General features: G+C 48.0%; 1 protein-coding gene across 3 annotated transcripts in view; it reads right to left on the bottom strand.

Moving 5' to 3' along the window:
• The window catches only part of SLC25A22 (solute carrier family 25 member 22), a 56,204-nt gene that overhangs the window by 14,188 nt on the left and 14,953 nt on the right, over positions 1-27,063 (bottom strand). Inside the window, exons 2-5 of one of the 3 annotated variants that reach the window (XM_065635696.1) lie at positions 16,659-16,774; positions 12,473-12,598; positions 9,329-9,384; positions 3,432-3,522 (exon numbers count right to left, since the gene is read on the bottom strand). In XM_065635696.1, the coding sequence (XP_065491768.1) occupies positions 3,432-3,522; positions 9,329-9,384; positions 12,473-12,598; positions 16,659-16,678 (293 nt within the window). In that variant the 5' untranslated portion in view covers positions 16,679-16,774. Of the gene's footprint in view, positions 1-3,431; positions 3,523-9,328; positions 9,385-9,596; positions 9,607-12,472; positions 12,599-16,658; positions 16,775-27,063 lie in introns of those variants that run through there. The other 2 variants (XM_065635697.1, XM_065635698.1) reach the window with 2 other exon arrangements.

The following is a 27,063-nucleotide window of genomic DNA, read 5'->3' on the forward strand; positions in this document are numbered from 1 at the left end:
GCAGTGAGCAACTGAATTGCACACGCTTGTTTTGTATATTCTATTATTATTATCATTTTCTCTTTGTTTGCTGTCCTATTAAACTGTTTTTATCTCAACCCATGAGGTTTTTTTTTTTCCCTTTCCAATCCTCTCCCCAATCCCACTTGGCAGCGAGGGGCTGAGCAGGGTCTGCGAGCAAGCAGCTGCATGTCCTAGTTGATGGCTGGGGTTAAACCATGACACAGTTGAAAAGCAAGTTCATGTCAACACTAAGTTTTTCAAAGGATAAAAAATAATTAATGCACACTAAAAGTTGTGCAACTTTAGGCTATTTTGGGTCATGCTAGATTTGCCACACTCTCACTGGTCCACACACACTTCTTCCACTTGCACATAGAGGACACACTCAGCATATTTTAATCAGTAAATACTGATAGAACATGCACATTTTATTACACAAGGATCTCCAGTTCACACAACACATTTCAAGAAAGACGAGTGCTAGAAACTTAGCAACAAAGGCATTAAATGTCAAACAGGTCTAGAAGACTTGCAGCTCTGAGTCAGAATAGCACGAGAGATTCCTTTGGGATGCTGGTGTAAGAGCACAGCATACTATGAATTCATAGCGGATAGTCTGGCTTGTACAAAGAAGGACTTTAGTGGAGCTGAATGAAGATCTTGGTGGCTCATCATGAAAAACCAATCCCCAGCCTTACATTGAGCCTGACTCGCTCAGCTGCACTTTACACCATGTAACACCTTGACTGTTGCAATTTACATATCCAGAAATGAAACCACACTGACATTCCAGGCAGCTTCAATCTTTACCTTTCTAACCCTGGGCTATTTTTTTTGTTCATACCTAGGCTTTGACTGGAGTTGTGAAATAGGTGGCCCATCCTTGCAATTGCTAGCAGTTATGTACCTTGTTTGCCCTGGGTAGGACAGGTGTTTGGATTCCAGCACTGCTAATCCTGTTTTACAAAGACAACTGGAGAGGAGGGCACGGAAGCATCTCAAGTGAGAAATCTGCAGACTGCAAATGGGTTGGAAAGAGGGAGCAAGATCAAGGCAAACCCTTGGGGGACACACAGCTTTGTGAGTCAATGAAACGGCTCCTCACCATCACTCCTATTTGCCACGCTTGCTACATGTGGGAAAAGATCCTGTGAACTGCCAAAGGCAAGGTAGCATGCAATGACTGCAGCACAGCCAGGTACAACCCCTCTGGCAGGTTACATATTCCATTCTCAGGCCTCGGATTTCCCTAGCATGAAGGAAAAGTATCCCACAATAAGCAGCTGCCCTGCAGTTTCTAAGGGCCCTTATCCTCACTGGTAATATCATGGCCTTTTCCATCACCCCCTGATCCCCATGTACTAGGCCAGGTCACAGCATGCACCAGACCTTTCAGCTAGATCCCAGGTTCCCAGCCTATACCAGCCACAGCCAACCTGCAAGTAATTTTCTCTCTCATCTATCTTGGAGTGACATTTCTAGTTAGAAACAACTTAAACCATCTATCACAGCAGTACTAAGGCTCTGCCTCTCTGTCCAGCTCATGCTGGCTAATGCTTATGAGCAGAGCTAACCAGATTTCATTAATCCAGGACCCCATGGTGGTCAAATGAGTTAAGTGATCCTGATTCCACATGCTGCCAAGCTCTTGTCACCTAACTGTGGCCCAAACTTTCTCTAAGGGAATTAAAAATGTTTTGTGTCAAGACATAAAGGTTCCCCACTACCTGAGTGGTATCACACTCCTGCTCCAGGTGATTGTAGTATCAGTCCCATCAGTGCACATGTTTTAGGACAACAGGCTGTCTTCTTTTGGCAAAACTCTCTAGCTCCTTTATTCTGAATCAAGCACAGCATATCATGCACATCATGTATGGATCAGGCAGAACCCAGAAGTCAAGCTGGAAGAGGTCTGGGTGACAACCTCAGCTGCTCATGGAAATAGCTGCATCCCACTTACCCAAATACCTGATCAAAGCCTGCCTCAGCAGTTAGAGGCAGATACACGCATTTGTCCTGGTGCAGGACATCTACTGACAGGTATATCATGTTTTAACAGCTTGAACATCACGGCAGCGATTACTCTCACAGAACATTAAATATGTTGCAACGCTGGTGTGATTTCTTCCATGGGCCACTTTCTCAGTGATGGTACAAGGCACGGCAGCTTGGCAGCTTGGTCTTCCCTGTATGACCTACTAAGCCCTCACTTTGTAGGTGGTGGCAAAGAGCTAGCTGTGCTCCTGTCTACTGCAGTACGCCACGACCTGCTGTGTTGTCTGCTGCAGGGATCAGACCCACTGCTTGGCAGAAGCAAGGAGGACATGATTACCTCCCACTGTCTGAGCACTATTTGAAGAGACAGAAAATCACGAACAGCTGTGAGCCGATGAGTCACACAGGCATATGTCTGTTGCTTACTTTAAAAGACTCCAGAACAAAAAAATTAGGTACACAAAAAAAATTAGATCCTCAACCTGTGTCAGTCCACAATCTCCACTGAAGTTGTTGAGCTGCGGATCTGCAGCAGCCGAGACTGATGTGGTACTTTATGGGAAGTTGTTAAACCAAGTAATCATGGCAGAGCTTTGCATTTTCAGTGAGCCTCCACCACATCACATCACTGCTGAGGAGATAAGTCAGGATCATATCGCAAGCAGGCTGTTTTCTAACTATTGTCATTGAGGAGTGGGGACAGTGACCTTCACTGGCTGTCTCTGGAGAAAGGTCTCAGTCTGAAGGGAGACACAAGTGTTCTCTGAATTGCAAGTGCTGGTGAAAACAGCATTAAATATTCAGGGTCCAGCCCCTCTCAGCTGATCAGCTAGTGTCTTTACTTACATTTAATTCACATGTACCAACCCCCACTTGCAAGCTAAACAGATAATTTTATTTCTTCAGCATTTATTTGCAGGGCAGCTGCTAGGCAAGACTGCAAGTGCCTTTTGTCAATTCAGATTCATCACCTGTTTAAAACTATTTTCAAGCTACAAAAGGACAAGAGGGATGCTAAGTTTGGGGGCTACAGAACTTGACTTGCCATGTGTTCAAGCCAGAAAGAGCATAACAGCATCCAATAGGATGCTGAGAACAAGGGTCTTCCCAGCAGCTGTTTGAGCAGTGATCAGTGGCATTTGGTTCCGCCTGCAAATTCTGGATCTGCTAACCTTGGCTAACCTGCTAACCTAGATCTCGGACTATTTTTAGAAGCTTGAATAAAAGCAGTCATGCTGTGGAGTCCTTTTTACTTCCCATTTTAGACATTACATCCTTAGCTCACATGTAATCACTGTTGAGCTGTTCAAGGTAAACTTGTATTTCAGTCATTACATCACCCCATTCCACCTTTGCTCTGACATCTCACCAGACTCAGCCCAAGAGCTGGTGTCTTTTAAGCTGAACACAAAAGGTCTGCACCCCCTACTCACCCATCTTTGGAGAGGTGATGCCGGAAGAAGTCATTGGCTGCCAGTTTGATAGCCTTTTCTGGTGTCACTAGAGTCAGGTTCACTGCAGCCCCTGAACAAGGAAAAGATGAAAAGGCCATTGCAGAATAAGAATAAAAGAACTGTTAACTGTATCTTTCAGGAATGTGTTATAACTCCTGCTCAAAACCAAGGACTGATGAAGGAGACCTCCCAGTGCAAAAAAAGGGTTTAGAAACTTGAAACACCACTGGAAATTAATAGGATTTCTTCCTCCCAACATCGTGGGATTTTTAAAACATCCCCTGATGTGTTTCTACACCATTTGCAATGTTTTTTGTAATTTCTTTAGCTTCACTACTACCTCCCACCATGCATACATACATCCTTTTCTCTCACCCGAGGATGCACTCCTATGAATCCAGGATGCAGATCAGACCTTCGAGATAGGAGTACAAGTTGGATTAATAACCAGTCCCAACTCCTCTGCAAATATTTTGTGATGCTGAGAAGCAGAAGTCCCCTGCCCACCTTCTTGCTAGTACCCCTTCCCCACCACCACCAAAAGCAGAGCAGCTTGCTTATCAGGCAGCCCAGAAAAGGCAGAGCCATTTAAAGACCTGGAGGCTGGTTGAAATCAACTGGCTCATCTGCACAGAAGTCAGCCAGCTCTAGACCAACCCTGGGAGTTAAGTGGCTTCACTTGTGTGTCACCACTGGATGTCACTCTCAGAACAGCCACCGTTGAAGTGGCTTTTTGTCCACCACAAGCTGCAGGATGCAGAAATTCCTCTCTGAGCACCGTGGCAAGGCTTGCTGGGGGATCTGAGGTGTAAACAAGCCTTGACTGCCCCACCACCCGCTGGAGTGCCCTTTTGTCAGGAGCAAATAGTAAATCCTTGTATTGCGCCTGCCACAATGAAAGGTCTGAGTGGCCCAGCCAGCTGCTGTGGGCCATGGACAACAGCATTGGTGCAACACAGCAGCCTGGAGGCAGCTTTCAAGCTGTCCTGGGGGAAATGGAGTGAGGGGAGGGTTAGTCCCTTCTGAGTATACGGGGTTTGCACCATTAATGCTCTAGAATATTCTCTTCCCTTTCAATCTTACGGCTAAGAAAGTCCTCCAGTAGATGACTGCAAGCTCTTCCTACCTGCACTGAAGCCTAGTGAGCCCCAGGCCCTCCAGAGGAGCTTCGCTTGAGACTTGCTAATGGCTTGCAAGGACAACACAAATACTAGGGTATACCTTTTGCATTTATGCTTGCTGTAGAGATTAAACAACTTGTCCCAAAGCTCAGTTTTCCAAAGAGAAGCAGACATAAAAGCCTGCACTCACGCTACGCTCTGAAGATGTGGCAGGGTTCATTTTCAGGTTTGAACACAAGTTGACAGGATCTGTAAGTGCTCAACACAGCTAGAGAGGCAACTCAGTCCTCTGTTCATCAGGATGGACTCCACTCCCTCCAAAAATTATTAAAGAATTCCTAAATTAAACATAGAAAGACATAGGTTTAGGGGGACTTTCCTCAGATTAGGAAGCAAAGTCGTAACTAGGACTTCTGGGACCAGGACACAGGAATCCTTGGTTCCACATCCTCTGCTCAGAGGACACATGTCCATTATGTGGGAAATCACAGCAAGAAAACAGACAGCCTTTGCTGAGCAGGGCTGGGCAGCCCAACACATTTTCCCTCCTTCCAACTGCCATGTTCAGATTTTTCAGAAAATACAGAGTAATGCTGAACTGCAAGCAGCAAGCTAAGCCAATGCATTCATTCCACACTGGCCATGACATCCAACAAATGCCTTCATCTTTTGCAGAAGCCAAATTAACTAGCCAGGCAGAAGGGCAGCATTCTCATACTCTTGGGTTTTTGCAAACTTCTAAGTGTACCAGTAATTGCTCTTCTTCAGCTTGATGTGCTTCCTACACATCATGTCCTCATCACATGCAAGAGCCATGGCAGGGGAAGTCACGTGGCCATGACTCTCATGCTCTACCTCTACCATTTAATGTCAGTCATATCAGGATCTACAAAGCAAATCCACACAGCCTTATTTTTAAGTGGAAGTGGCTACCCATGAAGTGTTTTCTTGAATGCCAAGTTGAAGACAGCCTCAACCCCACTCCTAACAGCTGGAAAGTAAAACACTTGTACATTACTGACATGCAGCATGAATAACCATTTCCTTGGAAAAACAAGAAGAGAAAGAAAAAAAGAATAAACCTGCTACTCTAACACCAGTGCAAAGAATATATTGAAAGAAAGGAAACAAACTCCAAACCATCAAGTAAGAAAGATAAGCAAGAAGTACGCTTCCATGTGCTGACCTCCTCCAGGAACCAAGAGGCTTTCACAGCAATTCCTCCTTCAACTGCCAATAAAGTAAAGGGTAAAACCACAAAATATACAGAGAAAAGTTAATGAACCCGGGTTTTCTCCTACATCTTTGATATTTTCAGCAAAGCTGCTTAGCAGAGAATGTATAATCCCTGTCCTCAGTAATCTGTAACAGCTTCAATCCACTGCAGTAGGAGAAATCAGATACTTCAGCTGCTGGCTGTCTGCTTTTCACAGTGTTTTCTACTTTTTTACAAAATCTTCAATTCTAGCTATGCCAATACTCTATGCCAATGACTCTATTTCCTAGATTAATCCTAACATTGGCCTACAGGCAGTGCTACATGTACCAGAAGCAATGACAGACAAACAGAATGCAAAAATAAATTGCAATCATTAAAAATAGAATTTTGAAAAGAAGTAAGGAAGCACTACAAAGAACAAAATCCAGTAGAGACAAAACCAGTTGTTTGCCAACTGAACTTGTAAGCACCCTCTTGTCACCAAGCCTTGGGTTTTGTTATTAAAACACACTTATTACAGAAGCCCTTATACACCACCAGCATGCAGGACATAACAGGAGGATTGAGTCACCCCCAGTGCAGCATTGGTGCATGTGGGAGGTACTATCAGCAGAGCCCAGGGAATACTGACACACTACTGCAGCTAAACTGCAGCTACCGTCCAAACATCATCAATAGCAAAGGGCATTTCCCCAGCCTGATCTAGGCCTTTGGCTCCCACCAGCTTGGCCAAATGGCTGGTCTGTAAACAGCACTGGAACTTCCCAGTACACATGCTGCGATGTACAGGTCGCTTCTGGATAGACTGTAGCAGGGAACAGAGAGAGCACCTCTCCAAGGTCCCCTTCCACTGGTGTCCAGATGCTCCAGGAGCCTACAGGTACCATGGATTCATTCACTTGACATCATGTCTGAAAGTAGCACACTGTCATCCCTTGAGCACAGACAGGGCTAGACAGCATTACCCAGCTTTGAGGCACTACTGCTACATAGATCTTACAGAAAAAAAACATGAGAAAATAACCTCCTGTTCTTCCTCCCTCAAACAAACCCAAGAATCCCTGTAACTTTTGGGGAAGAACTCCAAGGAAATGTTGGGATTGCCTTGTACATCACACAATTCACTATGGGCTACTCATACAGAACAAGGACTGCCCACATGCACCCCTTTAAGAGATGATTTGTAGAAATGCACCTTACAAGCTCAAGCCTCTCTCCTGTCTGCACTGAGGAGCTATGATTCACACATTAAGGAAACCTGAAGTGACACAGTAGGAATGGCTACACCCAAACAGAACCTTTCTGTTCTCCAACAGAAGCAAAGTGCCCTGCAGGGACAATTGACGTGATTCTGGCTCCTCCATGGGGCACAGCAGCTGCCACTTCAGCATATTAACACATAATCCTCCAAATTTCACCTTAAAGGCTGAAAATAAAGAGCTTGTGAGTCATACAGCAGCTTCTGCTGGGGAACTGGGACAGATGGAGGGAGCAGGAACCAATCCCACCATCTGATTTCCATCTTCTCCTGTCTGCAAGGCTGAGCCATCTCTTTACCTTCTTCCCAGAAAAGTACTCACGTTCTTCACGAATCTTGTGATGTATTTTACCCGCTCATCCTTTCCCTGAGAGGGAGGGGCTGCTAATGTCAGCTCACAGAACTGAGGCACAGAAACCAGGACTTGGAGGACTCACTTTTGCACTCCAGCCATGCTGAAATATCTACAAATTTCTAGAAGGAGCTGGAGCTATTCACAAAAGCCCTCTCCAAACCCAGTTTCTCATTTAATAGCCAGAGGTGACAAGTAAATTCAAGCCACTATCAGTTCCCTGAATATAGTGGGTACAAAGTTAGTGGGACATGGACCAAGCTGACCAGACTCGCTATGGCTGGGAAAAGCAAAAACTATGCAAAACCCTCTACACCTTTCGAGATTTCTGCTTGAGAGTGAAAAGCGGCATGGAGATACACATCCTCTCTACCATCCTAAGCCTCACAGGACTGAGCTGTCTCTCCCAAAAGCCCTGACAGGTCCTAGAGTCTCCCCTGTAACTTTCCAGGAGCAGCTTCTTCCTTCTGCTCCCCAGCAATCAGCCTGCCACTGCATAGTTACAGACAAAGCTAATGCAGGCTCCATTCCTGGCTAGGCACACAGAAGCAGCCAGCTCTTGGGAAAAATCAAGGGGAAACACATCACTGCTAGCATTGAAGATGGAGCTTGCCAGGGTTCCTCAGGGTTATTTGTCCTGTTGCTTGCTCCCTTTCCTGGGAGCTGGCGCAAAGCAGCCAATCCACCCCCGGCATCCACCGCACTCCCCTGGAACGCCCACCAGCAAGTAGGGCAAGAGACACTGCCTCAACAGCCAGTGCCTCCTCCCACGACGGCTGGCTGCAGCCTCTGTGTTTCCTTAGGGGGTACGGAAGAAGCAGCAAGAGATGCTACTGCTGCCAAAAGCAAGGTGCCAGCATCTCCGGACTCCTGCTTGAAAAAACAAAGAGCGAGGATTCACTTAAAGCAGTACTTTAATCAGGCTTTATCAGTGAATGAGTGCCACAAAGAATGCTGTCTGAATGCCTCAGATAAAAACTGCATATTCAGGCAGTTGAATACCAGTATATAAAATGAACTGGAGTTCAGTGTCAACTAAGCCAGTTGGACTGTCCTGAAAGCCAGGAAGGCATTCCACATTTTCTTCTGCTGTGAGTTAAGTCAGAATTTGGCCTGCTATTCCTCTCTCTTCAAAATCTTTAAACACAAAATCCTTGGAAGTTTTTAAACTAGAAAAGGTACAGTGACAACTGAGGAAGTCACTGCTGCAACAGAACATGGAGAAGAACGTGAACCAGCCACTGTTGGAGCTGCACAAACTGGCAACTGAAAAGAATGATCCATATTTGTGCGACTTCATTGAGACTTCTAGCAGGTTAGCGCACAACGGCCAAACAGCTGAACCTCCACCATGAGCCAACCTCTGACTGTCTTACCATCCTAAGTTTCTTCTGGGGGCAGGTTATTTTTTTTTAATTGCATCTTGTCTTAATATTTGAACTCGGGTATGTTTCAGAGACAGCTAGTTTTGGAGACAAGCTACCATTTAGATGGGACAGCAGGCCTGACCACATTGGTGACGGGCTTTGACATAAATTCAATCATCAACCACAAATAAGGCACTTCAAGAGGTTTTCTACTGCCCCTCTGATGAAAGTTACCATGCCCAAGCTGAGAAATGTACACATAAAGTCCTGAAACCAAGTCCAGCAGCTTCACTTAAACTCCTAGTAAAGACGAACTCCAGTAAACGGTGAAGTTTAACACCAAAACAGCCACAGGGATGACTCACGCCCTCAATGGTGGAGAGCTGAGCAGACATCTGACGTGGAGGAATTTATTTTCAGAAACAGCCGCACCTTTTAACTTCTTAAGATATTGCTAGGTTATCAATTTATAAGCCAGAGAACATGGGATTTTCCTCCCACTTATGCACCAGTGCTTCCAGTGTAAAAGCTGCGTCGCGCTTGACTCAGCTTTACTTACCTCTGTACATGCCAAAGTAGCCTTCTGACCGAATTGTTTTAATGAGGCAGTCAGACCTGCGAACACAGAGAGATAAGCCACAAAAGCTCAAAGGTGGGTCAGAACAGAGAAAAACAAATCAAATCTTTTGCAGTGGTTTTCATTTACAATCTGTCAGCAAAATCCTGAGCTGAGAAGGGAACTGCGTCAGCCACTGAATGTGCCATTGTTCAGAACTGAGTTCAATTTCAGTCCCTAATTCACAGGGGCTTTGAAACCCCCAGCTCACCCCGCACATGCTGTCTGCTTTCTGGAAACACAAAAGGGAGAAGTGTCACTGCAAGGGCTGTTTATCCAGGCTCCTCTGTGGCAAATGTACATGAGATGCTCTAACAAGCAGATCCCCAGGCACATGTTTTTAAATCCAGATCTGGAAGGGAAATAAGCGGGGTCAAAACCCCCAGTACTGACTTGCTTGACTTATTGCATGAAATTTGACACAAGGCATACAAACACTAGATGACCTGAACACTCAGTCATCTGTGACCTCCCACACAGCTTAAAGCACACACTTTTAACACATCGGGTCCCACAGCAGGCAGGGAGCACTCAGGCTCCTGCCCTGGGGAGAGCGTGTCAGGGAGCCACAAAGGTCCACTCCAAGGGGAAAAGTGTTGCCTTCTTTGTTTCAACTATGTTTACTGCAAATGGGAAAACTGTACAGAGTGCCAGAATGGCTCAAAGCCTTTGAAAGGCATAGACACACACCTAACGAATCCAGATGTGCAGTTCAGGAAGGCAGCGCACAGATCCCCTGGCAGTTTCCACTCTGGACCATGGCTGCCTGAAGCCTGGGCACTGGGGTCTTTGGGAAGGGACTGGCACTTCCATGGCCATAGGGGAAGGGAGAGGTGCACATGCATGCATGTGTACATAATAAAGGAACAAAAGGCTCTTAGTAATAAGGGAAGTGTAACTGATGAAAACAAGAACACATTTCTAAGGGATCTGGCAACACAAGGAGTAAACTTCGTCTCCACTCTGTAGTAGTGCTGAGGTAAGAGAGAAGGAAATACAGAGTTTCCTCAAGGGCTTTATGGCCTGACCTGGGACAAGACTGCTCTAGGCTACCTCGCGTTATTTGTGAGGAGCCCATCTTGCATTGCTGCCAGTCACAGCAATGAGTTTCAACTCTCTGCTGGGACTCCCCACATCCTTTGGGACCCCATCTTTCATACACCTCACCTCAGCTCCTGCAGCTTGCACACACCCATCTCCTTGGGAGCAGTGCCCCCAACACATTTGCAAGTCCCAGAAATCTTGGGTATTTTTCTCCTATCCCACCGCAATGCTGGAGGCAAGGCATTTTCCTCAAGCCAGTGGTGCTGCTTTGAACAAGCTGCAGCAAAGAGGGGAGCAGGAAAAGTTGCTCCCCACCATGCTCATGAAGCCCTGCCGCCTCACCATAAGGCTTGCACATCACTCCCAGCCCCTCAAGCTGCAGCAGATGGAGCCAGAGCCAGGTCCAGCTCCTTTCTCACCCTGGAAAAAGGGAGCCAACAGCCAACTAAAATCATACATAACATACCTGGGGCAGCACATCCCAAAAGCCCGTATCTCTCCAGCCCTCAGCGATGTCCCAAAGTGTCTTTGGCTTTCTCAAGTGAAACATTTCCCTAACACCAAAGGTCTCTCAAGCTGAGCTGAAGCAAGGCATGCTATCTTGAAGCAAGACAGCCAAACTTTTAAATTGACTTGCTGCCTTCCTGAGTGTTCAGCAGATACCTTGGAGATCTGGTACTGATGGGCATGCAGTATTTCCCAAAAACTAAGCTTCTGTAACCGATGACCTCAGACAAGCCCTCTCAAATCCCTAGCTAACATAAGGTTGTCTTTGAAGACATGGTAACAGCATCCTCTTAGTGGCTTTCCCTTGTTTGCTTAGGTAGGACACAGGATGGCCTGATGTTATCTGGAGGATGTTATCCCTATCACTTCCTTGTTCCTGCTGTCCCCTCAACCTCCAAAAGACCCTTTCATTTATCTCCACCAGCCCAAGCTCACCTTCCCTATAGTTACTTCCAATGCCAGAGGAACACCTCCAGCATTACTCATGCACATTCAGGCTTTGTCACAGACCCTAGTAGGGTCCAGCTCAAATAAAAAGGGTAAATCCTGTGTATTCCTTAACAGCACCTCATCCCACAACAACTCCTGGCTATGGAGCAGATCTGCACTTGACTGCTGAAGGTTAAAAGCCTCTCTCCTATTGAGCTCTCTTGCAGAGATGAGGCATCCTAGCATGCATTCCCAAGGGAACAGCAACTCCTGTTGCTGTCATCTGTCAGGTCAGGGGGAGAAGTGATCCTCCGGGGGAAGAAGCAATCCACAGCAGTGGCAGGAGCAGGACACAACAAAATAGAGAGGCAAGGCAAGACAAGAGGCTGTGTCCTGCCAGCATGCCTAGGCACACAAGCAACACAGGGAACAGAGAGCATTGTAAGTGTCGAGGGAAGCACCAGTCTGCTGCGGTATGCCAGAGCCTACAACCTAAGTTCATGCATAATTACATGTCATCAGCAAGAGCAAGGAAGCCTGGAGACTAAAACCATCAACATAGAGAGCATTTCCTTCCTATTGCCACTTGATTATTTTGGACATAGGACGGACTGCTGGGGTGACTACAGCATGTGTCAACCTGTGATCCTTCAAAAGGTCTGCATGTAGTGCTCTAGCCAGGGAATGAGTGACTGCTTCCTCTTATCAAAACTGACACAGCAAAGAAAGGGGTAGTAACCTCCAATATGAGTGTCATGGAAACAGAAGAGAGGCAGAAATACCCTCATGCACCTTATTGTGGCCCAGCAGAGCACCAAACAGGGCTCCTTGCATTTTGGTCCTGAGTTCTGATAGCAGCAAACACACTGCTCCCAAGCAAGGGATGCAACCAGATGTGCAGACATCTCACCTGCTGGGCTCAGGAGCCTGAACAGCTGCTTTATTTGCTTTATCTGCTCTAGTATAGCTTGGTTCAAGATTGTTCCCTGGCTTTCCTGGGGACTGCCCAGTTCCTAGAAATGCTGAACTCACCTGAAGGAGGTAAGAAAGTGGAAGGATTACCTGCCAAAAACCCTGGGGGATGCTGCCCATGCGGGTGGTACTCACATGCTGGTGTACATCCGCTGGCCATTCTGCTGGTTCTGCAGGCGAGTTTTCGCCAAGTCGATGGGAAATACACAGGTGACCCCAATCAGCCCAGCTATCCCTCCATTGATCAGCTTGGCAGGTAAACTGTAAGGCAATGAGATGCAGAGAAACAGATGTCTTAGCACTGGGATAACGTCAGAGGATGGAAAGAGGAATGAATGGAGCTCTTTTGCATGAACAGAGTTAACACATCACTGTGCAACAAGGCTGTTCCCCACAGCATGAAGGCAGCTCTGCCTCAAGGCAAAACTTGGCCCTTGCTGTACACACCAGGGAGGAGGGGAAAGCAGCTCATAGCATCAAGACAAACTGCTGATGAGTGGAGCCAAACAGCTAAGCCACACATCACTAAGAGCAGGAAAAAACCCTGTTACCCAGGACCCGAGCGTTTCTGTTGTCCCTAGAGGAGAACAGACAGAGTGCTGGACACTGTCCATCTACAACGTGGACAGACTTCATTTAGGGCCTGACAGCATCCAAGCCAGCAGGTTTACTGGCAAATGCTTTTCAGCACCGCAATCAGATATGAATCTAATGAGAGGTTCGTGACACGTCAGCTGCTACCATCATGTGGGAACAAGCCCAGCAGAAGCGCCCAGCTGGCAGCCAAGGAGCAGACGGCTGCAGCTCCAGGAAACTGTTTCCAGAGCCACCGCCTGGGGCGAAGGGAACACACACAAACCAATAGCTCAGCGAAACCACTGGACTGGCAGCCTGCAGGGCCGCAGATAAAGAGATGTGAGCTCATGCCTCTCAGAGAAATAAAAACCTAGCTGGCAGCATGTACTTCCAAAGTGTAGGGCTTTTTCTGCTCACCCTCGTGCTCCACACTGGGAATTCTGGCAAGTGGTGCTGAGTGAAAGCCAGATCAGCTAAACAAGAGCTCCCTGCAAATTCAATTATGAAAAATGTCCAGCACTTATATGCTCAATAAACCACTACACACAGAGACAAAGGAAGCCTGTTTGAGTCAGCTCCCTCCAATATAGCCCAGGATACGGCTCCCTGACACAGGATGTGTCAGATATTAAATTGATGGCTGACAGCAGTCCTAGACTACAGCTGAGTGAGCCAGTGAGGCTGAGTCCTCCTACAAAGGGAACAGACACGCTGCCTTTCATGACAGTGACATGATGCTCTGGATGGGAACAGAGACCACATTATCCACTAGAAGCAGTAGCACTGAGGCTCGCCATGGCATGGTGGGGTGAAGTTCTGCAAACACCTTCTCCTCCAGCAGCATTGCAGAGCACTGTGCATCAAGGGGCAATTGCAGAGAGAATCAACAAGTGGCCATGCTGAAATAGCTGCCTCTCAGCTCCAGGGAAAGGCAGGATATGGAGACTCAGAGTTTCAACTTGAGGTCTCCCTGTTGGAAGCAGTTAAAAAAGGGGTGGAAAAAAATTAGAAGTTTTTGCCCACAGGTGCTAAGCATGTCCTGGACACTCCCGGAAACTCCTTTCAGCCTCTGCTCTCCTGCAGCCAGAGCTCCTCCCTCCTCAACAGCCACACTGATACAACACACACACGCAGCCCCAGGGCTGGCAAAGCTGGAAGAACAGGCGCAAAGGACAGGCAGACAGACCTGAGCTCAGCCCACATCCCCAAACAAGACTGTGCTGACCAAGGGCAAATCAAGTGCAGCATGTTAGGAAGGCAGGCCCAAATCAGTGCATGAGCTCAACTCAAGGGCCAGAATGCAAGATCTCACCAGCTCAAAACTCTGTTGCCTCACGGACCTTTGCACCACAGTTTGAGAAGTGAATAGATTTGCCTGCAAACTTCTATGCTCAACTTGTTCTCAGGACATGGGAAAATTTCAAACAGTAAGCTTCGCATCATCTCTCTCTCCTTATTTAAACCATAGTCACACTGAAAGAGGAGGTTAGAAACCAGACAAAAGCATGTCAAGATGGAGGCACCACTGAGAAGGAGGGTTTTTCAAGACAGGATCACATCAGCCTCCCCAAATTCAGCTCCAAAGTCACTGCTGGCAGGTCACAGACTGCAAGGCACAACCACTGCCCCTTTCTAGCCTCAACACTGTCATCACTTCTCTAAGTGTCCCTGAAACACCCAGGGCAGGCAGACACTTGCCTCTTGAAATCTGCTCCAACACTGAAATCATCACAGGGTTTATATCAAGTGGGAGAGAGACAGGGACATGTAGCAAACATCTTGCCTGCTGGCACTGTAAGTGCAAAAGATTTCAGCACAGATGCCAGCAATAAAGGGGAACAGTCTGATATGCCTGGGCAAGCCAAAAATTTGGGCAACATGGGCTGCAGAGAACCTCTCACTCTGTGAGTGAGAAACCCTTGCTCAACACTCCCATCTCACCTGAATCCAATCATCCAGGTTCCCCCATGTGCACTGTGGGGGGAGACTGGTAAAGACAGACTATGCAGCAGTATCTGGTGAGATGCTGAGATCAAGTTCCACGTGCACCACTGCAGAAATGCAATGCCCTTGATCTCACCTTGGCACAAACCACTGCTGTGGATTTTAGCCTTTTGGTATCAATCTTGTTTTGCTAAGGGATGGCAGATGCACACTACAGGGGAAGAGTGGTTTGGTAGATCCTCCAAGCTTAAACAGATCTCATTGGCTTGGCTGCCTGTGATCACTGCAGACTTGCGGTTACATAGATGGGGGAGAGATGACCTAAGGAGGAGAGGTGAGGGATTTGGAGCACAGAGAACAACCTGAGACAGAGGGCACCACATCTGAATCAAAAGCTTTTTGCCTTGTGACTAAGTCATCCCACTTTTCACCTCAGTGCTCCCTGCTCTCTCATGGGATGAGAATTCACTGTGCCTAGTTTCTCTGTCCTATTTTGCTTCTGCACAGCTACTGCCTCTCACTACCTAGGTGTGCAACACTCAGTGAAACGGGGACACCACAGACTAACATACAAATAAAGCCATTTGCTCAGTTTAACATGGGAAGGGAAAGTTATTCCAGTCAGAGGGGCTGGGGAAGATCTTGGAGGATGCATCTGCCCTTTCTTCAAAATCCTAAGCTTAAAATGGCCACAGATATCTGGTTCTTTTGCTCCACTTAAACTGTCAGGGACATACACCCGTCAGGCTCCATGGAAGTGAATCTCAGCGTGCCCTTCAGGGGTGTAAAGAGTGCCAAGCACTCTCCAAACTGGGTAACTGATGACAGGCAGATCTAGGCACATAAACAGTCCACAATGCTGTCTTGTTATCAGTGCAGCTCAGGACTGTTTTCATTTGCAGAAGGTAGGCTCAGAGAAAGATATCCTAATCACCACAAATGCTAAGAATGGGCAGCCTTCTTGTCTGCAGCATTCAGGCATTGCCAAGTCCTGGTTCTCTGTCACCAAGTCTCATTCACTCACTCACCCCTCCTGTCTTGAGCTGGTAACCTGGAAAAGAAAATGTTAGAAAAGGACCACAAAAAACTCCACAGGAATCCCACAGCATATAGGAGTCATTTATCTGGGGCAACTTTACAAGCAGCAGAAAGTTAAACCCACGCGCAGGACTGTGCAGATCCACCTGACACAGTTCTTGAGAAGCTAAGGATACAACTCTATCTTTCCAGAAAATGTATCCCCATTCATTTCCAGGAAGGACTCAAATCTAGCTTTTGCATATGCCAGGACTAACGCTCTTAAATTCCTGCTGTGCACTTAAGTGTCACTCTTGTTGGTACTTCATATTCCTGTGATCAGCCAAGTGCTGACTGGCTTTAGAAGAAGGGCACAAGACTGCATCTATGTGGACTTCGTAATTACAAGCACTGTATCCTATGTTGGTCAAGGAGCTGGCTTTGCTCCCTTCATGTCAGCAAGCTGAAGTCAGCAGGTCAAGCTGACCGTTGAAAGAGGAAGCAAAAAGGAACAGACATACAGGGGTAAAAAGAAAAAGGCAGTGAGAAAAAAGAACTGCAGAAAGCAGAGATATGACAACATAGCAAAGACAGAAAACAGGAGAAGTTTGAGAAAAAGCAGGTAAGAAAGGAACAGAGAAAGAATCAGAACTGTTTAAGGCCAGAAGAGATAATCAGGTGATTTCTTCCAACCTCCTGTATCACAAAAGGGATTAAGTTTGAAAGACTTTAAAACAAAAATCTGAAGCACAACCAAAAACTCAAAAATTTTCAAAACAGTTACCTGATCTGTTTATCAGCCATTTAATTCAAATTTGATCTTGTTAAGAAATGAACCTGTTCCTTCAAACCGTTCCTTAATTTCTTTTTCAGTCACTTCTTTTTCACTTCAGTTTCTTCCTAGGAAAGGAGAGAAAGACACCAAGGAGAGAAAGTTGAGATACACACACTCTTCCTGAAACTCAGGCCCTACTGAGCAGGCTGCAGGGTTAGGCCAGCTGAGAAACAAGTGATTTAAGGGAGCACCTTGTCTCCTCAGACAGGAGACTGAGCTCCAGAGGGAGCCTTATAAATGTGTGTGTGTATGTAAATATACTAGCACATATGGAGGGAAAAGCTGCCAGAGTCATCAGGCTCCAGCAGCACATGAGGAAGGGCAGCATCCAGGACAGCAGTACCCATCACAACTCTCTCGAACTCCAAGGAGCATTTCATACCACACCATGTGGACCCCCAACCTTCTGCAGGCTCACCCAGCCACTCCAAGACAATCATGTGCCATCACAAGACCTGTTCAGCACTTCCCTCCAACACATGCATGCTGTTTCTAAAGGACAGTCTTCAAAAACCTGATTCTCCAGTGGTTACAATCCTTCCTCTATTTCCCAGCCCACATGGAGAGCCCATGCTCAGTCTTGTGCCAACATTGTCTTTTAAGTAGTGCCTCCCCCTCCCCAAGCTATTGATGTGACTTTGCCTTTCGGACCACTCCTACTGGCACAGCACTGAAGGTCCAAGTCTGAAGGAAATGGTTTTCAGAGGACTCCTAATTGCTACTGTTTAATGAGAGCTGGCAGAAGTCACCACACAAAGAAACCTGGATGCTGGAGAAAATTTCAGAAGTGGCCACAACCTTCAGCTTTCTGTAGGTGTCCTTGTCCTCTGCTTCCCTCCAACCTAGGAATCAGGTTCCTCATGCTTTCAGCAGGCATCTCAGCAGTACTCAGCCACTCTCCTCCCTCTCCCCTTCCAGCTGCCACCTGTGTAGCAAGCCAGAAGCAGAGGAGATACCTTTGCCCTTTCCCTCTGGAATGGAATTTGACCCTTAACTGCAAATTTCCTAAGCCACATAGAATCTCACATCCAACAAGGTGGCTTTCAGGGTAACGTTTCTGTTCTGGAGATACAACCTGAGGGCCAGAGGCGCTCTTGAGAATAAAAGGTCCCTGAAAGCACAAAGAACTGGTAATAGTACAAACAGTACGGGAAGGAGAGGGGGTGAGGTTACACAAAATTCAGCACTACCCTGCCCCCCTCCCTGTTGTATCAAATGCGAAGGACAGGGCACCACAAAAGCACTTGCACAGTCCCACACTTGAACAACATGAGGCTAAAACCACCTTTTCTGGAGTCCCACATTCAGCCAAAACCATGAGAGACCAGCACATGGAGCTCACTAAGGAAAAGGGCTCCTCTCCAAAACACTGCCATGAACCTCACCCACTACACTAGAATATTACACCTTCTATCCCTTCCATGACCCCTCTTCAGACAGTTTACCTGATCTTGACTAATCCATGGAAGCAGACCTTGAAAATCTCCAGATCAACTATGACCGCACTTTCCGAGTGAAAACTGCTTACATCTTTTGCTGCATGTGCTTTCACATGCATGTTCACAAGAGTAGTTTCTTTCAAGTTAATCTAATTCTTCATCAATTTAACCAGAATAAGACCAAAATATAAAAATATAGCGAGACTAGCTGCTGAAAGCCCATGACCCTGGAATAAACAAGCCCTGAACCATGAAAACTTACTCAATAATGTCTATACTCTCAATAGGATATTTCTGTTTGAGGCAGCAGCTCTGACAAAATACATGCACCAAGCAGTCCTTACACCCCACTACAAGCTCTGGCAAACTCCCTCCTTGTTGCCTCTGCTGCACCCTTCCCTGCAGAGGGGCACCCAGGGGGCCGGGCACCCAGGGGGCCTGGCACCCATTGCAAAGGGCAACACAAGAGAAGACAGCAAGGCTGCTCATATTCACCACTGACAGGCAGCTGAAAGAGTGAGAGATTGAGACAGACACACAAATGTATCACAAGGTTGTTCCTTACCTGCTGACACAAGTTAAGATGATGGGGGTTGGAGAAGATGCTACTGCACCGAGAGAGATTTGGGACAGCTGGATTTAGCTCTCTCTTCTTTTCTTTTGACTTCAGCTCTCTCTTTCTTTTGGCTTCAGCTCTCCACCTGCCCAGTAACTGCAAAGCCCTCTCCAGCTGTCTGACCCAGCTGGAAAACTGCTGCTGCTTCCCACCAGGGAACAGATGCTACTGCACAGCAGGAAGGAGTAAAGAAAAAAAAAAAATCTTCCTGGGTTTAAAACTGGGCAAAGTTACAGGTTTCCTTAGTACTGGCTGTATGGCAAATGCCAGGACTAGTATCATCTCCCCTAACAAAAGCTACTCAACTCACAGACAAGCGAGGGGAAGTGAACAATGTGATCATTTTACAGCAGACACCAGCACTTGATAACTGTTTACACAGCATCTGGCACAGCAGAGGCCTGAATGTCTGTGGCTGGGGATTTTAATGCATTAAGGGATTTTAATGCACTGAAGTGGAAAGCTTATTTGAGCCCTCTTTAAACAGAACTCCAGCGAATGACCAATTGCAAAACAAACCCAAAGTCACTGCAAACTCTACCTGAGCACTTTGCCGTAATCTACAGAACTTTGAGTTCCTTAAAAGATGGTGAATGATGAAACCTCCAGTGTCCTGGCCATGGAGCCAGACCCCAGTCCCTCCAAGGGCAGGAAAATAGCTGCTGCTGTCCTGCAGTCTGGGAGGAGGAAAAACACTGGCTGGGAAGAGAATGCTGGTAATTTTATAGGATATTTAAAAAACAAATCCAGAACAACATTATACGTTTAACCTAGAAAGGAAAGAGATTAAGAAAGGTCCTATGTACCCCCCTAGGAACACGGTGCTCTCAGGAGCCGAAAAATGCAAATAAAAGCAGGCAAGCAAAACTTCTGCAGCCAAGCAGGGTGTAGCTCCAGGGCTTCCTATGGGAGCAGGGTCAGGGAGCAGGGCTTGCATCTTCCCAGGAAACCTCCCATCAGCACCTGCACCAAGGCAGCAGACAAGCCAGAAGCACCCAAACATGCCAATGCCTCAGAAAGCCTTCGTATGGTTAAGCTCCATGGCCTGGCGGGCAACAGCACTGCTGGAACTGGGAACCTGCATGGCATGAGGAGCAGAGGAGCAAAGAGGAAACTAGTAGCGGGTCGGCAGAGGAAATGAGAGCTGCCAGAGACCCACTTCAAAGTTGAAAAGGCTGAGCAGTCCTCATGGAATGGAGGTCCTAAATCGAACATCCCATAATTAAGAAAGTGAGAGCTGCACGGGCAATGCATTATGTGGAGTTAATTCCTTCCTAGAGTGCTGTTAACACAGCTAGGCATGGATTAATGCCCCATTACTCACACACCAGGATGTCCCTTCTACATTTATTAAAATCATCAAGCAAATTAGTTTCAGAGCAACTCACACACCGCAGCACGGGGAACCACCTCTCTGCTAGGCAGATAAGCAGTGTGAATGGCCTGAAGCTCATGTTGCTGCACACAGATAGCGCAGGAGCTTCCCCAACCCAGCCTCTCTCTTTTCCCAGCTCCCAAAATCCAGCATCAGAAAGCAACACAACAGAACAGACTGGGGGTACCACAATGCAAACCTAGCCAGCTGTGGATGTATGTGGTCCTCATAGCCCAAGCCCTTGGTAAAATGGGGCTATTTTGCTCCCCTGCCTTACCACACATCACAGACACTCATCCAGCTACACGATCCAGTCAGTAAGGTTTTCTGCAGGATGGCCAGCCTTTGCCTCCTGCAGACCTGCCTACTCCTGATCAGCCTGAGGCACAGGGCTGGACTCACAACCTTTGGTTCTCATCTTATCACCTGAAGGAAAAGTGCTTACCAGAAGATCACAGCCCAGACTGGGGCATGGAGAGGAGCACACAGTCTCATCACATGCCCTGTGTGCTGCTGGCAAGCTTGAATGGAGATACAGGCACCTAACATCTCCACATGACGAGACATCACAGAAGGAGGAACTGGTTAAGCTTACCCACACCTCTTCGACCATGCGCATCGCATTTATTGCCACTGCACTGCCAACAGCTGTGGGTCACCACCTCTACCCCTAGATGCCACTGCTCAGCCTGCAGTCTGACCCTGGGGGTCCCCACAGCTCAGCACCCTTCTCTTCCTGCTCTCCCTCTGCCAGAGCCACCACTGGCATCCTGCAAGCTAGCCACGGGCTCCCAGTCCACCAGTTCCCCCAAATCCTGCCATCAGCCCCCCACAGAGGCCACCTCTTTGCTTCTGCCCTCTGCCAGCTCTCCCATTTCCAGGCTCTCCCCTCCTCTCGGGTGCAGACCGTCAGACATGCCAATTTATCTGAGTGCACACAGGCTGCCATTTTGACGTTAAGACCTTTAGCCAACATCAGCTGGCACTGTGGCCGAAAGAAGCAATCCCATCCCCTCCCTACACCGGAACATGCGTTCCCATACCTGTTTTCGTGCCAGTGCAAACATTTGTGCAGAGCGGTCAGGCAGGGATGAGACAGAACTGGAGGCCAGCACATGCTGGAGCTGTCACTGAAAGCAAACATTCAAACTACAACCTCGATTCGAAAACAAACAGCAGAAGGAAAAGACAGGATTCCCTTCCACATATTTCCATTTGTTTTGAGAGCAGACAAAATCAGTGCCCCAGACAGAGAAGCCAATATCAAGAAGCAGGGCTCAGAGGTTGAGAGGAAGGAGCAAAGCCATGCCAGTATCCCCTGTGTCAAAAGGACACATCCATGTGACCACTCACAGTCAAGGAGGGGGGGGTGGGGCGGGGCGGGGGGACAAGCAATCAGCAACTCTGACCTGCTGGAACAGGAGAAACTTTCTGGGATCAGCACACCGCTTTCTTTCACAGTGTGAACATATTTGAAGGTGTGCATACCCTGCCAAGTTTTGCTAAGGACTGAAGCAAAGCTGCCATCGCAACAATGAGGTTTAAGGAGTGCCAACTGAACTGCAAATACTTCCTAAGAAAAGCTGTTTTCTAGATCACAGAATCACACAGAATCACAGAATGTTAGGGATTGGAAGGGACCTCGAAAGATCATCTAGTCCAATCCCCCTGCCAGAGCAGGAACACCTAGGTGAGGTTACACAGGAAGGCGTCCAGGTGGGTTTTGAATGTCTCCAGAGAAGGAGAATCCACAACCCCCCTGGGCAGCCTGTTCCAGTGTTCCGACACCCTCACTGAGAAGAAGTTTCTTCTCACATTTAAGTGGAACCTCTTGTGTTCCAGCTTGAACCCATTACCCCTTGTCTTACTGTTGGTTGTCACTGAGAAGAGCCTGGCTCCATCCTCGTGACACCCACCCTTGATATATTTATAAACATTGATGAGGTCACCCCTCAGTCTCCTCTTCTCCAAGCTAAAGAGACCCAGCTCCCTCAGCCTTTCCTCATAAGGGAGATGCTCCACTCCCTTAATCATCTTTGTGGCCCTGCGCTGGACTCTCTCCAGCAGTTCCCTGTCCTTCTTGAACTGAGGGGCCCAGAACTGGACACAATATTCCAGATGAGGTCTCACCAGGGCAGAGTAGAGGGGAAGGAGAACCTCTCTGGACCTACTAACCACCCCCCTTCTAATACACCCCAGGATGCCATTGGCCTTCTTGGCCACAAGGGCACAGTGCTGGCTCATGGTCATCCTGCTGTCCACCAGGACCCCCAGGTCCCTTTCCCCTACACTGCTCTCCAACAGGTCATTCCCCAACCTGTACTGGAACCTGGGGTTGTTCCTGCCCAGATGCAAGACTCTACATTTCCCCTTGTTATATTTCATTAAATTTTTCCCCGCCCAACTCTCCAGCCTGTCCAGATCTCGCTGGATGGCAGCACAGCCCTCTGGCGTGTCAGCCACTCCTCCCAGCTTGGTGTCATCAGCAAACTTGCTGATAGTACACTCAATTCCCTCATCCAAGTCATTGATGAATATATTGAACAGTATTGGTCCCAGAACTGACCCTCGAGGCACTCCACTAGATACAGGCCTCCAACCAGACTCCGCCCCATTGATCACAACTCTCTGGCTTCTCTCCTTCAGCCAGTTTGCAGTCCACCTCACTACCCGATCATGCAGTCCACTCTTCCTCAGTTTTGCCGTGAGGATGCTGTGGGAGACGGTGTCAAATGCTTTGCTGAAGTCAAGGTAGACCACATCCACTGCTCTGCCATCGTCAATCCACCTTGTTACGTCTTCATAAAAGGCTATGAGGTTGGTCAAACACGACTTCCCCTTGGTGAAGCCATGTTGACTGTCCCTGATGACCCTCTTATCCTTGATATGTCTTAAGATGGCACCAAGGATAAGGTGTTCCATCACTTTCCCAGGGATGGAGGTGAGGCCGACTGGTCTATAGTTACCCGGGGCCTCCTTCTTGCCCTTTTTGAAGACCGGAGTGACATTTGCTTTCCTCCAGTCCTCAGGCACCCCTCCCGTTTCCCAAGACTTGGCAAAGATGATGGAGAGCGGTCCAGCAATGACTTCAGCCAGCTCCCTCAGCACCCGCGGGTGCATCCCATCTGGACCCATGGATTTATGGATGTCCAGATTGCTTAATTGCTCCCTAACCCAGTCCTCATCAACTAAGGCAGACTCCTCCATTGCCCTGCCTTCCTCTGGGGCCTCAGGGGTACGGGGCTCCTCAGGACAGCCTCTGGCAGAGTAGACAGAGACAAAGAAGGCATTCAGTAATTCTGCCTTCTCTGTATCTTCTGTCACCAGGGCACCCACCCCGTTCATCAGTGGGCCTACATTGCCTCTGGTGTTAGTTTTATCTGCCATGTATTTGAAGAACCTCTTCCTGTTGTCCTTGACCCCTCTCGCCAGGTTTAACTCTAAGGAGGCCATGCGTGTGTGCTGGTCACAAAGCACATGAGGGAGTCAGCACCAGGACATCTCATCCAGGGACAAGCTGTAGACTTGGCTCTTGCCTGCTCAGGACATTTCAGGATAGAGGGGATGGAGGGAATCAGTGGGAGGTTCATCTCTGCTGCTTGCTTGCCATTAGGCTCTCAAAAGCAGAAACTGCTATGAATTTCCTTGCACCACCAGGCAGGGCATTAGTTCTCAATAAAGCAAAGTAGTTCTCAAACACACTGGCGGACACTCCTCCACTGTCACAAAGCATCACCTCTCAGGGTGCACAGCATGACAACATGGCCCCTTCGTACCATTCTGCCATCAGGCAGAAGCCCTGGGGCTGCAGACACAAACTCACCTGCTTTGTGGTCAGTGTCTGACTGTCCCCATATGACACTGGGCTTTGAAAGCACCAAACCCAGGGCAGGTCCTCCCCTTGCCTCAGGTGGAAAAAGGCCAAAGGCTCACTGAGGAGGTGCTACACCACCTGCCTGCACTACTGGCTGCTCGAACCCCTGTGGGGACAGGCTCCATGGCACAGTGCCTACTCAGCTTGTAAGCCAGTGGGAATGCTGAGCCTCAGCATGCAGGGCACTCACTCCTCCTTCCTGACAGCCCCTCGCAAGAGCTCTCAGCTCCTGCAGCCCCTTCCATCCTCCATGACTCACCTCTGCCTTGTGTAGCTTCCTGCTGCCTGCTCAGGATGGGTGTCCCCGCCCAACACTCTCCTATCTACAGCCAAAAATGCCAGAGCACATTCACGGTGACAACAGTTGGGTTGGCATCCTTGCAGAACAGCAGGTAAACTTTGTTTCTGTATCTGCAAACTGGCCTCGGTCTGCGGAGCCTTAACTCTCCATGTTGTGAGACCTTGTGATGATAGAAGAATGCCTCAAAACATCTCCCTCATGCCACAAATAGGCAAGATCCCTGGAGGTGCAGGACTGTTCTCAGGCTGAAGACATGTTATAGAGGCACTTGGCTTTGCAAAACACATGTAGTGCCAGTATAGATTTACCTAGATGCCCACAGAGGGCAAAAAAAGAGGACCAAAACTACTGATTAGCAGCAAAGGCTCCTCAGCTCTCATTCCAGCTTTGTCACCAACTTGGTCTTCACCTTCAGACAGGATTTCCAGCCACAACTGGCAGTCTGAGGAACACCCACACCCTCCCGTTACAACATTCCAGCTTAGGAAAAAACAAGGCATGAACAAAAGTCCCGCATCTTAGCAACGGTACTTGTGCACCACATTCTTTACCTATCCAGACCACTGTAGTTACCCATAATGTTGTGATAGGAGCAGAGACACAACAGGGCCGTGGTGCAAGTGTCACAAGGGGCAATCCTGCAATCCCCTGGGACTACAGCAATGTCCTAATATTCTGATACTGCATGCACAGTGTTGCAACTATATTTTCCAAGATTGATTTGAGACTACAGGAAATTCAGAGGCCTCAGTTACCTTCACAAGCAGCAGTCAAGAAAACAAAATAGAGACAGCAGATACTGACCTTGGAAATGCGACCTCCACCACTTTCCAAGGATGGGGAGGGCTCAGCACTCAAGAGCTTTTTTTGAGCAACACTCCCACCTCAGGGACAAAAGTCCCATCATGTGCTGGAGGCAGCTCTCTCTCTCCAGATTTGCCTGCTGGCCTCAGTCACCAGGGCCACCTCAACGCAAAGCAAAAGAGTTACCAAAGACATCAGACACTACATTGCACCTAGCAACAGACCCTCTGTCTGCTTGGCCTCAGCCGCACTGGTAAAAGCCAACCTAGCTGCCGACTCCAAAGCAAGGATAGGAGTGAGTAGAGCAGCAGATATTACTGGAAAGGAAGAGGATAAAAGAGCAGGGAAGGAGGTGGGAATCCTTCTGCTTCCGCACAGTAGGAGCAGGAGGAACACACCCAATTTTCCCATGCTCTCTTCTCTGGGCTCTGCATCCTGCTGGAAGCGACAGGCTGGCTCCCCACTCCCAGTACAGCATCATGCAACTTTGCTTGGCTGAGAGACCTTAAGCATTAAGACAACAAGCATCTTACGTTACTTCTGTGATAGCTAAGGCTTGGAGAAAGGCCTCCAAAAGGCACTGTGAGCAGCAAGAGAAGTGCCTTCCTGATCGGGAAAGCTTCTCCAGGCCAAACAACCGGCAACTTGCTTAGATTAGTGCAGAAGCTGTTTGCCCTATTGCTTAAAAGAGGAGTCCCACAGAGGCCTCTCCTTGCATCAACACAATCTCTCCCTGACAAGTCTCCTACCCTCAGCTCTACTCCAGGACAGCTAAGGAACCAGAGTCCAGTTCACAGGTCCTAAAACAAGATCACACTGCAGTTACCAGACCATATCCCACTTTGGCTGGGCACAAAGGTTTGCAAAGGTCAACTGCTTGATGTTAAGCCATCTGCACTCAAGTCAGATAGAAAGACTGGAGGAGCAGGCCTGTGCTGATCTGGAACAAATGCCAGATATGCCCTTTGACTTTGCATGTCTTGGGAAACTGCCCTGGATCAAGAGCCAGAAAGCTGATGCTCATCTTGAAACTGGGCTTGGGTATCGGCACTGCAGCACACCAAGAGGCCTTGATCAAGATCTGGGATCTGCTATTTCAGGGGCTGCACAGACCTTCAGTCAAGGACAGTCCTGGAGGTTCTGCAGCTGAATTGCAAGGTGGGATGAGTGAGGACAGCCATTAGAAGTCATTCATCCAGGGCTCACATGGCAAGTCTTGCTGTCCAAGACATCGGGGCTGCCAAGTTGAAGGAGCCAGAGGGAAGGTTTCAGCAGGACAAATGAGCTTGCAGTCGTCTCACTAAGAACACATAGCAGAGTCCTGCTCCATAGGAGGGCAACACAATAAAACTCTCACAAGGCAGTAACTGCAGTACCTTCCCTCACAAGAGAGAGACACAACAGGTCTAAAAGTGCCCTCAGCACCTCTGGCAAGACTGAGGGGAGCAAAGGAAACCCATGGGAGCTGCTGGTGCTCTTTCCATCTCAACCTGCCTCCTCTAAGTTCTCAAAGAGGCAATTTGGTCTAGTGGAAGAGTCTCAAGAGACCTGGCTCCTCTGCCCTGCACAAATGCCATATCAAGCACGCTACAGTCCCACACCCCTCTCATTTCTCTGAACACTCACAAGGCAAGTAACAAGCCTCTAAATTATGGGGAACTACTCATGCTCAAAGGCAAACTCAGTCTTGGTTCTTCATGGCTTCTACAGAAACATGGACCAAGAGGTATCGGAGCCAGAGGGCCAAAAACTCAGAAATTCCATGTGTCTCTTATAAAATCTTTAGCAATACAGTGTACAAGGTCACAAAACGGCTGCAGCAAAAATTCAGGCCCAGCATTTTGCTTGAAAACAGTGGTGGGCCCCAGCCTTTGGTCTATACTGACCTGGAAGTCCCTGCACCAATTCAAAAGGATCTGTAAAAACTAGCTACAGAACAACTAAT

The sequence above is a fragment of the Caloenas nicobarica genome, chromosome 5 (genome assembly GCF_036013445.1).
Source record: "Caloenas nicobarica isolate bCalNic1 chromosome 5, bCalNic1.hap1, whole genome shotgun sequence".
NCBI lineage: Eukaryota > Metazoa > Chordata > Aves > Columbiformes > Columbidae > Caloenas > Caloenas nicobarica.